This window comes from Crassostrea angulata, chromosome 9, assembly GCF_025612915.1.
Source record: "Crassostrea angulata isolate pt1a10 chromosome 9, ASM2561291v2, whole genome shotgun sequence".
Taxonomy (NCBI): Eukaryota; Metazoa; Mollusca; class Bivalvia; order Ostreida; family Ostreidae; genus Magallana; species Magallana angulata.
This window is the reverse complement of record NC_069119.1, coordinates 24454484-24468492: the sequence shown is the minus strand read 5'-3', so window position 1 is coordinate 24468492 and position 14009 is coordinate 24454484. Positions and strand designations below refer to the sequence as shown.

Genomic DNA, 14009 nt, shown 5'->3' with positions numbered 1-14009 from the left:
ATGCTTAGTGATAGTCGGATATATATATATATATCTCTAAGAATGGTCAATCCCAAAGCTTTCTGGGCTATAGCTACATCAAATAATCCTTTTGTGCATTGAAGGTCAATAAATATAAGAGATCATTTGATACGTAATGGGAAAAGACTATTAATATGTTAGTGTTTTATAGACATGAGATTTGTATTCAACAATGTCGGTGTCTTCTAAGGTTTATGTGAAAAATGAACTATTTCAGGCCAGATTTTCAGAATAACATATCTTAATTGATTCATATATAAAAGTATCAAATTTGGTGTGATTTTAGTCGACATTGTTACACTTTTATACAGTAACTTTGTGATTTGATTTAAAAAAAACATTTTCTTCCATGGAATCATAGATATGCTAATGCAAACTTCGTACAAAAAGGGCATTTTACAGAAGTAATGAGAACTATTCTTATTGGTCAGATTTCAAAATGGCGGAAATACATATACCGGAATAAACACTACGGGCGGCCGACTTCTGCGACAATAGCTTGCTCACGCATCCCAGAGAAATTATTTGTCTTTCATTATTTGGGGGCGGAAATGAATCTCGGTGGGGAATCGGAGTCGGTGTAATTTGAATGAAAAGTGTCTTCCGGTGTCAGTTGGAAACCTTGCATGTGAATCTCTGTGATTATTCACTTCTTTAGAATTTTCACATAGAACATAAGATTCATTTACCTTACGCAAAATAAATAAATAAATAAAGAACTATCCTTAATTCTAATTATATCTTTTATTCTCCTCTTGTTGTGGTCTTCACAGTTAGCTTGAAAATGAGAATTATATAATTGTGAGGTTCTGAGTTTCCACAAAAATATTTTAATTAAAGCATATTGAGTTTATAATCCTTACTATGCACGTTAGCTCTTATCAAAGAATCAATATTCTTAGCCGAAAAAAACGTAACTTTTATCAAAGAGACTTACATTCTATTATTTGTTGGTATATGGAAGACTTAGCAAGGTTTGTGGCTATAGAGTGATTGTATAGTATTGTATATTGTATATAATATGATTGTATATAATTGTATAGACTAATTATACAATTATTCCAAAGAACAGTTATGGGGGTTTTTGGGCATAATTTATAAAACAAAATACATGTAGCATAAATTCATATTTTTTTTTGGGGGGAGGGGGGGGCATTAAGTTATCCTACTTTCGATTTCGCCGGCTTAAAAAGGTATTAAACTTGTCAAACTTTCGCGTAGCAGCAAGTTTTGCATTCATATGCGATTATTGCTATAATCAGTCGCAACTTCTTGGGTCTTTCCAGCTGAGCTCAGATATTGGAAAAACACCTCGAAGTATCAACATAACAAGATGTAAAAATTTTATACAAAATGGATCGAGTCGTGTCAAAAATCAGCTTCAGTATTCAGGGAGGCTACATGGGTGGCCAACAAAATAACCATCATCTCTTTGGTAAAATTTCTTAAGTGATTGACTTTACGTTTAAAAGCAATAAAAAATGAATATGTTTTACTACATTTACATGCCAAATAAGTATGTAAATGCGTAGTAGGGATTATATTGTAATTATTATAGTTGACATAGAAAACGGGGGAAAATTATGATAATCACAGCATGTTGTGTTGCGCCACCTGTAGAACCATTTTAACAAGAGCTTGGACTTTGGGTAGTTGTGTCAAATAGCAAAGTGACGTAGGCCTGTCTATTTCATTGCTGCCCACTCAGCCATGGCTCTTTGAAATCAACAAGATTTGTCTGGCTTTTGAGCCAAGACTACACAAACGGTGTATATTTCGCTTGAAACCAGCGTCATTTTTAACTTGGTTTTGACGCAAGAAATAGATAGCTACGTCCTACTGAAAGTTCAAAGCCTTGTTAAAATGGTTCTAAATACCGTTATATCGACTGATAAGTTCTCTAAAAGAAGGGTTTGTGGTCAATAAATTTGTCACCACATCACCTACATTAAAGGTTTAGACATCATAATGATGATTGCACATGGAGAAATTGTACAGAACATCTGGATCTCTCCACTCCGTAACTGAGTCTTTGATTTCTCCAATGACATTCAAAACTGTTTTTCGTTTATTTCTCCAATAGTGTCCTTCCTCATCTCGATCCCCTTCGCCATGTATCACGAAGTGAAACATGAAGTTGGAGGGGCCAAGTTGTACTGTGTCCCGGCCTGGGGAGGGGAGGAGAAAGATAAACTGGTCACCCTGATCGTCATCTTTACCACGTACATCAACCCCCTCGCTATCATTATCGTGTGCTACACACAGATTCTGCGCAACCTCTGGACCGGAAATAGACACACCTACATGCCGAGTATCAAAACTGAGGTGATATTGCTGAATATACAGCAGGCATGTTGCTTGGTAACCTTGATTTCTTTTTTTTCTTCTTTTTTTATTTCTTTAATTCATTTTTACTGTCGCTTGATTATTTTTATATTTTATCTCTTTTGTAGTATTTATTGAAGATAAATAACTTACATAATTAAAATAAAGTTTTATATCATTGACTTTTACAACTTTGAAACTAAAAAATAAAAACTTTATAGTACTTAGATGTTGTACATGTATACACTATTATAGTAACTATATTATTATCTAATTTAAATGCATCCGTTTCATATACAGTATAGAATTAGTAACAATTGTTTGTACCCATGCGACACTTTCAGCAATGAATAGATATGTTTACTTGAACTCATATTGGCCGATAAATATGCGATATGATTGAAACATTTTGAAAGGGAAGCAAAACACATTATTATCCGTAGAGTAGAATTTAAAACAATCAAAAAGTGCGAAAATCAAATTACGAAATATTATACATATAGATAAATGACATAAAATATTATAATAATTAATCGTTATCATTAATTACATATTAACCAAGATCAAACGTGTACAGTATTAACTTCGTAATATTTATTACCCCCCCCCCCCCCAAAAAAAAAAAAGCATCCAAGTCTGCAAAAGGAAAATTACCATTTAGACTAAAATCTTTTTTCTCAAACTGTGGACAAGAATTCTCTCGCTCTCTGCTTTTTTTACGATGTTACACTGATATATAATGAAAATTAAACGTAGTACGTGTGCGCTTTCAATGTTTTTTTTTTTTGTTTCTTTTTATTTCAAGTTCATTCTAAGCAAAAATCGTTGTATTTTTCGTATACTGTTTTGAAAATAACCAATGCTACAATTATGTAATCATGTAAACAAAATAATATGGCATCGTTGTTTTTTTTTTTTTGTTCTTTATTTTGTCCATAGGTAAAGTTACGCTAGAGGTTATTATTTTTCGTTTTGTAAATTCACAGGAAGACGTAAACAGTAGCGTCCCTTTATCAAGGCGCTCCCAGACAAGACGGAGAAGCAAAGTTACCCGGATGGTCTTCATCGTGGTTCTACTTTTTGCAGTCTGCTGGCTTCCGGTCCATGTATTTCAGTTGAATCGCCTTTTTAACCCGAATTTCCCTAAAACCAAAGTGGTATACGTGCTCAAAATGATCAGCCACACACTGTCCTATGCCAACTCAATCGTAAATCCGTTTGTTTACGCGTTTCTTAACGACGGTTTCCGAAAAGCGTTTCGGCGTACGTTTCCGCTTATTAGCAGTTTCTGCCCGTGTGCTCAACTGACCTTCGAGGGCAACAGCCATGCATCCGACATGGTGGACAGATGTGTTCAAACACGTGTAGGCGAGTGCCAGGATGAAAACGGAAATGGTGGAACGGAAATCGTGTCCATGTCGCACGTCTCTGAGCACAAGAACTCCATTCCTTTGGTTCTAATACCGAAACCTCTGCATTCAGACATAGAGGAGAAAAGCGGAAGTGAACTTGAAAACTAAAATGTTTAGAGGTTTGATTACATAATCGGTAAAATGTTTCCGTATTTCTTTTTCCGATTCATGTTATTGCCAGGGGGATTTTTTTTCTGGTAAAGCTGTGATTTGGAATATCTGCGAAAGTAAAGTATCATGTCACTTCTAACGTACAATGTACCCACGTTGCTTTAGATAAAAGTGTGTAGGGCGGTTTTATACCTGTGAAAAACATATATGGGTATCATGACTCTTTAAGAGCTTAATTAGTTTCTTCACTTCCGTAACTAAAGACTTGTTGAGGAAAGACGAAATAAAATGTCAAGTCCGAATGTGAAATTGCTCGAAGGTTTTTGGAATGTGTGAACTTTTTTCACTGGATGAAAAAGGAATCAATTACGTAATTGTGCATCGCAACTCTTCTATTAGATATTTTTGTATATTGATATCATATTAAAGTGATGTGGACGTATTCAACCTTGTGGGCATTGTTGTAAACGAAGAATGAATGGCAAGTCTTCGTGGAATTTAAGGCTATGTATACGAAACACATTTTGATTATTTTCAATTTCACAAAATTATATATGATATGGTCACGTTTAACTAGAATTGATCAATCAACTCTATGTATCAAAGTATATTCTATATTTTCGGGGTTTTTTTATTTTTACAATGATTGATTAAGACTAAACCGAAAAATAGGAAAAAATCCCTCATTCTTTAGTAGGCATTATTTTGAATGTCAAATTTTAAAAAAGTACCCTATCGCGTTGAGTAGGTTTCGCTCGGACATTAAAATATTATTTTAAAAAAAAACTGTTTGTAATTGGTGCTAATTTTCTTGTTCCTCAGGTACGTGTAAAGATTTTTTTTTCTGAACTAGTTTTGCGAAGAATGAATATTAATTAACCTAATACAGCAAGTGATTGTGTTATAGACAATTTGCACAACAACAAGACACGATTTTAGTGAAATTTATTGAAATAAAAAAAAGCTAGATGCTATGAAAGATGCGCCCCCTCCCCCCCCCCCCCTACCCGAATATTCAAAGTTTTAAAATTTTACACAATAGAATTACCGAAAATCAAAATTATCCCTCACACCTCTGATTTCTTTTTTTTTTTTTTTTTTTTTTTTTTGGATCCACTCATGTATATGTATCAAATAGTTTTGCTGCCATAACTCATAGTGTAATGCAGATTGAAATTACGACGTTCTTGCTGATTTGCTAGGGGTTTTTTTTCCCCTAAAATATAAATCAATACTAGTATGTTTAATGCTATGAAGATGATAACAATGCATTTTGATAATGATAATGACTCTCCTTGATTTTGACATTTGAAGAAAAAAAATACGTCGGTATCATAATTTGATTTTAATTGATAAAACCGAATGGCAGCGGGCGGTTTTCAAATAAAACAACAGTCGTTGGCTGCTAATCCGTGATGCTCTACGCTTTGAGTTTTCAACCACAAAGGTTGTATTTGCATTAAACAGGCCTTTCATCTTCACCCTTAATGACATATTCAACCACTGAATTATCGCTGTAAGCATCGTACTATTTTTTCTCTATTTTCTTTCTTTCTTTTTTTTTTAATTTAAGACTACTTTCAGGACATTACGTATTTGAATTGTTTTGATGTGCCATAGATATTCAATGTAAAGCAGTTAGTGTATAGAAATATGTACATGTACTTCAGTATTTACAGACATAATTATATATATAAAGTGCAGTTTTGTAACTTCTTGGAGTCTTTAGTTTTATGTGTATTGTACATAACGAATGTGTGATTTTGTGGTATCTTTGGCATTGATTGTTAAATATCGATTAAATAATTTTTATATTAAAACCATTTTTCTTTGGTTTCTTTACTGTATCACACTCTTTCGACACATTTTTTTCACACAGGCGACCACCTTCTGCTTGAGTTAGGGAATAAGAAGAATGACAATTCGCTGTCTTTTATGGGGATATAAATGCGGTTTCGTTTGTGAATAAACCAATAAATACGAGTTGGTCACGTGTTCTCTATGGTAAATAAGAACGCGTAACAATTCGTATACAATGAAAATCTGGTTTTTAAAATTACTAGAAATATGTTTATTAATATTTTTAATCTGTGTCTAATATAGTTTAACTACATTATTCAACCAATTGACAAACATTCAGATCCAATGCTAAAACAAATAATTTTGTTTACACTTGAAAAGCATAACAAACGTACTGGGTAAACTTTGTAGCTTTATAAGCTTCTTTGCACCTACAGTGATTCGGTGGGGAAGAAGTATCATTTGGCTTATTCTTTATCACCTCGTCTTCAAACTGACAAAAAAATCTTTTGTTTTTTTTTATTATATGTGACAAATTGGGGGAATGACCATAAATAGGCCTAAACTTCGGTGTAAAAAAACACCGTTCTAGCGAAAGGGCAAAAAGGTTAACCAAGTACCTACTGAAGTACTACATGTACATGTAGTATATTGCGTTTGACCGTATGCAGTATACAAAGTAGCGCTATTATACATTTACTATACGCACAGCATGCTGGCCAGGATCCGCCCCCAACCCCCGGAAAATTCACAATCATAAAATTTAAATTGTAAAAAAATTAACTAAAAATAGGCCTCGGAAACCCCAATCCCCGGCAAACAAAACTATCCCTCAACCCCCCACCCCCCTTAATAATTCTTGATCCGCATATGCACTATTGCTCTATCACAAATGCTTGGAATAGGTTTTAAGCATACTTGTACATCATTCATTCATTCTTTATTTCTTTTAAGCTTTGCAGCTTATCAGGGCCTACGAATTTACAACTAATGAAAATAGTAAAGTACAAAAGTAAATGTTTTTACAAGAGACCCTAGCTCATACATAAGTAAGAAATATGACATAAGTAAGGGAAAAAACCATCAAAAGAACAACATAATAGTTAAAGCAAAATGAGCTGCAATTTTCATGATGAAATTTCTTTTACAAAAATGTTATTTTCTACTAGAAGGACAAAAATATCATGGTTTTTAAATTTCTTTTTGCCAAATTTTTATGAAAAGGGCCGTTAAAGAGCCTTAATTGAAGCAAAATTGAATTATTGTCGTCCTGTACAAAAATTGATTTGCTATATGTTCCTTAGAAGAGATATCTTTCCTCCCACAAAAATTGATGATTTTTTTCCAACCTTATTTATCATAAAAGTTTAAGTTACATGCAGAATAAGAATACTAGCAGGTTTTTGCAGCAAAATAAAATTCTAAAAAAATCTTAAAAATACAGCTCATATTGCTTTAATTACAGATGTTGATTCCAAATTTCACACTAAAGTAAATATATTTGCCAAGGTTACTCATATCTTTGAAATTCTCATTATTAAACATTAGACAAAAGTACGGATTACTAGTTTAGATACATGTACAGTCCTGTAAGTAATTCAAGCTCAAATCAAAGAGCATCGATAGACACCAACCCAACTACGCAAAATTCAGTCAATCGTGAGTTTTTAAGTTATTTTCAGTTATATTTCAGTTAACTGAATGCCAGAACGTCATCCTGTGGTAGTTTTTTTTTTCGTTTTGGAAAAAAAAAATTTTCAAAAAAAAAGAATTGATTTTTCATGATGAATACGCTTTAATATACAAGTTTTAAATGTTTTTATTTAATGACAGTTATGAAAAAAAATTTGAAACTTGTTACACTGAAACATCATATCCAGGGTATTGGTGAAATCTAATCCTTTTTCGAAACAAAATCCAAACTACATGCTTATAATGAACACCGGTGTCAACAAGTATAATTTATGTTTACCTTCGGGTTCATCGGCCGTTCATATGAGCCAAAAAAAAAACCTCATTTTAGAGAGACAGCATCAAGATACTAAAGATGAAAAATCTTGATTTATTTTGTAAGCCAATTCATTGTTAACCTTTATGGAAGAACAATACATAAAATTATATGGAGTCGTAAATATCTTGGAAATAAATCCCTAAAGGTGTGCTATAATGAACAATCAGTAATATGATATTTCAAATACCCGGAAGATCTCATTAGGTATAAAAAAAAAATATGATAAGATATAGGCAAAGAAATGAAAATTTGCTCATTCGTAGGCTAATAATGACTATAAAAATGATACCAGGGTATTATATTGGTCAAGTATTTGTGATATATGTCTCAATATACGTCCGATGTCGTTGAAAAACCTAATTAATCTACACAGTACGAATTGCCATTCCTTAAGAATTATGTACACATTTATTGTTTAAATTTTATAAATTCACGAAAATAAATAGGTCAAAATGAATTTAAATTACTCCAAACAATGATATTTTAAAAATTGCTTTACCCTAATCGATGATGATGAATAGTAAAAGATAACATTGATATATAAAAGATAAAACATATATATTACAATAATTTTGTGAGAAATCACATGATAAATTACTCGCTTGCTTGAACCAAACATATGTGTATAAAGATGCTTATGTTCTTTATCATTACAGCGATATCAACAAGGAACTAGAAATAAAGCCATCTATAGTTAACATCAATCCTGGTCTCTCACTTAGAGAGAGAGAGAGAGAGAGAGAGAGAGAGAGAGAGAGAGAGAGAGAGAGAGAGAGAGAGAGAGAGAGAGAGAGAGAGAGAGAGAGAGAGAGAGAGAGAGAGAGAGAGAGAGAGGATTGTACTAAAATATTTACTCTGTTCTCTGTAATAAACTTGTATTATATCTTCTTAATGATTATGCCTAGGATAAATCCAAAGACAACCGAATGAACAAAGATTTCCTGATGTATGGCTGTCTTTCTTTACAAATTACATGTCAGAAAGGAACACGGTATTTTAGACTTTTGACTACTCTTCGCAAATAACCACTCCATTCTTCTTTCATTTATTTATTTATTCCGATACATCAGTGACAAGTTTTTCTGTAAATTGTTCACGGTTTTGCACAAAAATACAATTTTCCTCATGGAAATGAGAGATGCTGACAAATCCTTGCTGCAAATAGGACTTTCCAGCGGATTCGTTTAAAGATTGCTTCGATAAATATTCATTACTAAAGTTGTCATATCAATTTTTTCCGGACCTACATGAATGTACTAAGCGAGCAACTACATGTAAATACTTGAAGAACCATTCATATTCGTGGGAGCTGTTTAAAGAAATCATTGAAAAAATTGAAATTGCGTTAAATTTGGGACCAAAATCAACTCGCTTTGAAATAAAACTCAAAGTCCGTTGAATTTGAGACCAAGTGCAAGTCAACGAATTTTGAACAAAAATATTTTTTTTTTCAAATATAGAGACATTTAACGCTCTTCGAACAATATGTATACATTACATTTTCTTGGAATCGATTTTTAATCACTTGATAGAATGTATGATGGTTTTTAAACACTAATGATTATGATTTACCATCTTTAAGAACGAGAAGGGAGCAGCCAAAGATGCAGTTAGAACCATTTTAACAGGAGCTTGGATTTGGGTAGTTTTGTCAAACAGCACTGTGCCACAGGTGCTTGAGGACAGGATCGACCCCCCCCCCCCCCGATTATAGACCCCCGGGACTCTATTATTTTTTTTTATTAAATTATCTTTTATGATATATTTCTAATCTAATTTATACATTCATTGCCCAAAATTACCGAAAACAATTTTTTTTTAAAATCAGACCCTCTCTACATATATATTATATGTACAGAGGGTCTGATTTTTTTTTTTCAAAAATGTTTGTTTTATATAATTTTGGGCAATGGATGAATAAATTAGATTACAAATATGTCATAAAAGGATAATTTAATAAAACAGAAAAATAAAGTCCCGGGGGTCTATATATTGGGGCGGGGGGGGGGTGGAAGGGGGGGGGGGGGGCGATCCTGTCCTCAAGCACCTGTGCACTGTGCTGTAGCCCTGTCTATTTCATTGCAGGCTACTCAGCTATGGCTATTTGAAATCAACAAGATTTGTCTGGCTTTTGAGCTAAGACTACACAATCGGTGCATATTTCACTTGAAACCAGTGTCATATTTCATTGTTTTGACGCAAGAAAAAGATAGTAACATCCTATTGAAAGTCCAAGGTCTTGTTAAAATGGTTCTAATTAACCATGTTAATTAACAGTACGTTCAAACTGATTACAGGAAGAAGGTCCCCTAGAGCCTTCAACTTTCTTTCCTAAACATAAGCAGTCAAATAATTACTAGTTTTTAGAGAAAACGTCAAAATATAGATAAATGTACTAAGTAATATCAATTGGATAAAGGTTGATAACTCTTGTGTTAAAATTGGTGCAAACATCCAAGTTAATGGTATAGTTTCATAGTCACAAACAAAAGTAGTTTTGAATATCGTATCGTCACTGAAGTTCAGGTTTATTCACAGCATCGATTTAATTAGATATAGTTTTATGACAGACAAATAAACAATCGTAATATTGTGGGGTTTTTTTATCATCAAGAACCGAACACCTCAGGCCTTTCACAGAATAATAACATTGTGATAGACCCGAGATGTTCCGAATGATTTTTCTCCTTTAAATCCATTCATTACTTTCCAAATGAAAGCTGAATACTATGATACTAGTAAATAACAACACATTGTGTGGAATTAGCAACGACACGCTGCAGCTATTTAATATTTGGCATATTAAATGTACACACACATAATTATGGCATAAAGTTGGATCACATGATTTATTTATTTTAATAAAACAATTCTGAAGATTAAACTTTCCGCTGTACGTGTCGTCCTAAACTGGTATTTAACACCTGAGCAATTCTTTATATAGCCAGGCTAATAAACCGGTTCTTAAGAACCAGGTGACACAAACAGGTATTCGAATGAAAACCTTAATCCGGATAATTAATTCATTATTATACCAAGTAGAAATTGATTTCTGTCTAATTCGTCCCTCAAACGAAAGAATTCATATTTTTCCCAATTTTGCTCGGCACTTTTCAACCTGACGAAAATTCCGATCTTTGGCCGATGACATTCCTTGATCTGAATCACTTCGCAACTTGTATTCTTGATAATTGGTTTATTTCATGCCATCTTCTTGCAGTTTAATTTTGACTATCTTTGAAAAGAAAGTCACCAAAAAAATTAAAGAATTAAGTTATAAGTATTGACAGGATTTAGTAATTGTTTTGGTTCAAGAAGGTATACAATTATAAAACCGAATGGCAAAACTCTTTATATAGATTTATTTAATTGGTTCTCATCAGATTTTGCGATTCGGTTTTTAGATTTTTATTATTATTCCTCGATGAATAAATGAATGAATACGAATGTACCGTCAATTCAACATTAAAATCTACGGTTCATTGAAGGAAAATAAAATCCATAACCTGATGACGCTTGCTCACTGAACCACTGAAGTAACATTTGATTTTTTGAATAAACTTTCTAAAAGTTATGAATAAATAATAATAATAAAAAAAAAACAAAAAAAAAAACTCAATTCATTATTTTTTGCTTTGATCTACAACCATTTATAAAAAAAAAACAGACCATAGCTGGTAAAAATATATCATAAATATTAATATTTGAACATGGAGTTCATTTTCACAATCAAAATTGAAGTCGTAAATGTAATTGAGTAATACATTATGCGAGAATTGTCAATTAGTTTCCATGAAAAAAGGGAACTTATTGGAATAAAAATCGCATTCTCAGTGGGCCGGGAATGAATCATTAATGGTACTGCGTCTCTGTTGCAACTGACTTTACATGATTTGATTGTCTAGTAAAACAAAGACTGGATTTAATGAATACACGCCTCGTCTTTTTTTTATATCTTAAATAAAACACCATTTTTCGACCTCAAAAGCTATTCTGCAAAAAATCTCGAAAGCTCGTACTACATGTATACATGTATCATCTCAGAGATTGCAAAGAAAAACTAAATGTTTTGCATAAAACAAATTCTTACCACATACATGTAACGCACCAACCTACAGTGTACAATGTCTTTCTTGCGGTGGATTAATGAAAAAGGGCGATTGAAATGCGTGCACATGATTTATATAAATACGAAGGGGAAGTAATTAGCTGCAGAAGGGGGAGACAATAGTTTATTAGGAAAAGGAAAAATCACTTTAGTTGCATTCCTTTGATAACAGAATCGTATTCTTATATGCATGCAGCGTAAATGCGTGCTTGAAAAGCGGAAACTAAAAGAGAAAGGTGAAATTATCTATAAAAACATGTTGTCTTACGATACAGCTTATTAAATTACATGTAGGTCCATACCTACAATAGTATCAAGTAAATGGAACTTACATCGACATGTTTGTGGAGTTTAAGATGAATTCTTTTGATGATGCTCAAAAACAAAATCTTAGCTAAATAACGTGTATCCGGGTTTTTTCGCGTGTCACAAAATATGCGAAAATGGGGGAAAATCTGAAACATTTTTAATTTGCGTCTGTCATTTTTTGCGATTTAAAAAGTTCGTTATAAAAATGATACAGGATATAATTTCTTATTCAATAATTTGCGATCTAAAAGAAGTGACTGTCGCGAAGAAAGCGAAAATTAGATCACCCCGAAAATTACCGGATATACGGTAACCTAAGCGCAAATCCGAGCTCCGTAATATTCTAACAACGGTATTAAAGGGGCGTGGTGACGTTTTCGATTAAATCTTATTTTTTTCTGCTTTCATTATTTACAATGCTTTAAGAATGCATTTCTAATGATCAAATAAAATTTGAGAGTCAGCAAAAGCTTTGTTTGCATAGCAACGAATTGTAAGATCTGTAAATCGTTTACAACTCAACGAATGACACTAAAATTTTAGTTGCCTATCAAAAAACATTGTAAACATTAAAATTGGAGGAAATAAAATAATTTTGGCCAAAATCGTGACCATGCCTATTGAAGGCGTTTATGTGTATAGTCTAACCGAAAGCCCGTGCGATGGTGACCTCTTGATAAATAATAGAAATTAATGTAATTATTGAGAACTAAAGAACATTGTTATTTGCCGCTCCTGACATGCCCACCATTATCACCTAGCTAAAACAAAAGCTACAATTTAAAGGCATGCGCAAAACGTGCAAACTAATAACCCGTACCGGAAATGTAAATAGCAATATTGACACAGCATGAATTCACGAAAATGTGACACACATGAACACGTTAATTGTGTTTCTCTTTGTTCTAGACACACTTAAATTATCGTAAAAAAAAATAATAGCATTATTATTGAATGCCTCTACGGTCCGTGGTTTGCTATATACTTCCATCAATTGTTTGAGGTGATGCTGAACGGTTCTTAATCTTGCAAGTATTCTGACTAGCTAGCTGCTTCTGAAATTGGCAAATAAGAAGTCTTAGTTAGTAATATGATATCAAAATGGGAATCCAATTAAAAATATCATGACTTATATGGAAGTATAAACTGTGTCATGTATGATTGGACTAAGAGCACAGAGCTTAGTGACTTCCCTATCATCAGTGCATTAGGCTGACAGAGTATGATCTCAAAGATCATATAAATGGAAGAAAACTGCAACATCTCAGTCAATTCTAAATGACCAAGAAACATGGAGGCGTGGGCGAATTTTTTTTTTCCAGAAAAGGAGTCAAGTATGAAGAAATGAAACATACTGCAACAAATCTGGAATGCATTGTTTTTCACAAAGATGATTTTGGCTTAATAATTGCCACCATATTTAGACCAGAAAACGCATTTTCATCAGTCCGCAAACGTTTATGTTGCATAGTTTCTTAAAATCATTCGATATTCATCTTCCGATATTCATCTTTATGGTTAAAGCGATAATTATACACTAGATTTAAAAGAATTATCAATAATTCTTATTTGAAACGTCCCTTTATTTTGTCAGTTGAAAGACGCGGCTATATACAAATATCATCAAAAGTTAAGAGATTTTGCATTGCAAACGTTATGAAAGTACCCGAATGAAAACAATCAAAAATTATAGGAAGTCTTCAAGGAGACTTCCAGATGAAAGATGTCAGATTTCCGATTATAAATCACTGTATTAAGAAAATTGTTATGGTTTCTATGAATTTTTCTTCGGGTAATACAAAGAGACTGCGTGTCAAAAAAAAAAAACCTTGGGGTTTTTTCCTTAAAACAATTTCAATCATATTTCTTTACTAAGCAGGTGTATTTTCGTACAAATTGTAAAAAACTGAAC

At 32.8% G+C, this 14009-nt stretch overlaps 1 protein-coding gene across 2 annotated transcripts in view; it reads left to right on the top strand.

Moving 5' to 3' along the window:
* Window positions 1-5689, top strand: part of LOC128163943 (G-protein coupled receptor 54-like) — a 38363-nt gene extending 32674 nt beyond the window's left edge. Inside the window, exons 3-4 of one of the 2 annotated variants that reach the window (XM_052827637.1) lie at window positions 2105-2346; window positions 3333-5689. In XM_052827637.1, coding sequence (XP_052683597.1) covers window positions 2105-2346; window positions 3333-3866 — 776 coding nt within the window. In that variant the 3' untranslated portion in view covers window positions 3867-5689. Of the gene's footprint in view, window positions 1-2104; window positions 2383-3332 lie in introns of both variants that reach the window. The other variant, XM_052827636.1, reaches the window with a different exon arrangement.
* Window positions 5690-14009: the final 8320 nt, after the last annotated feature.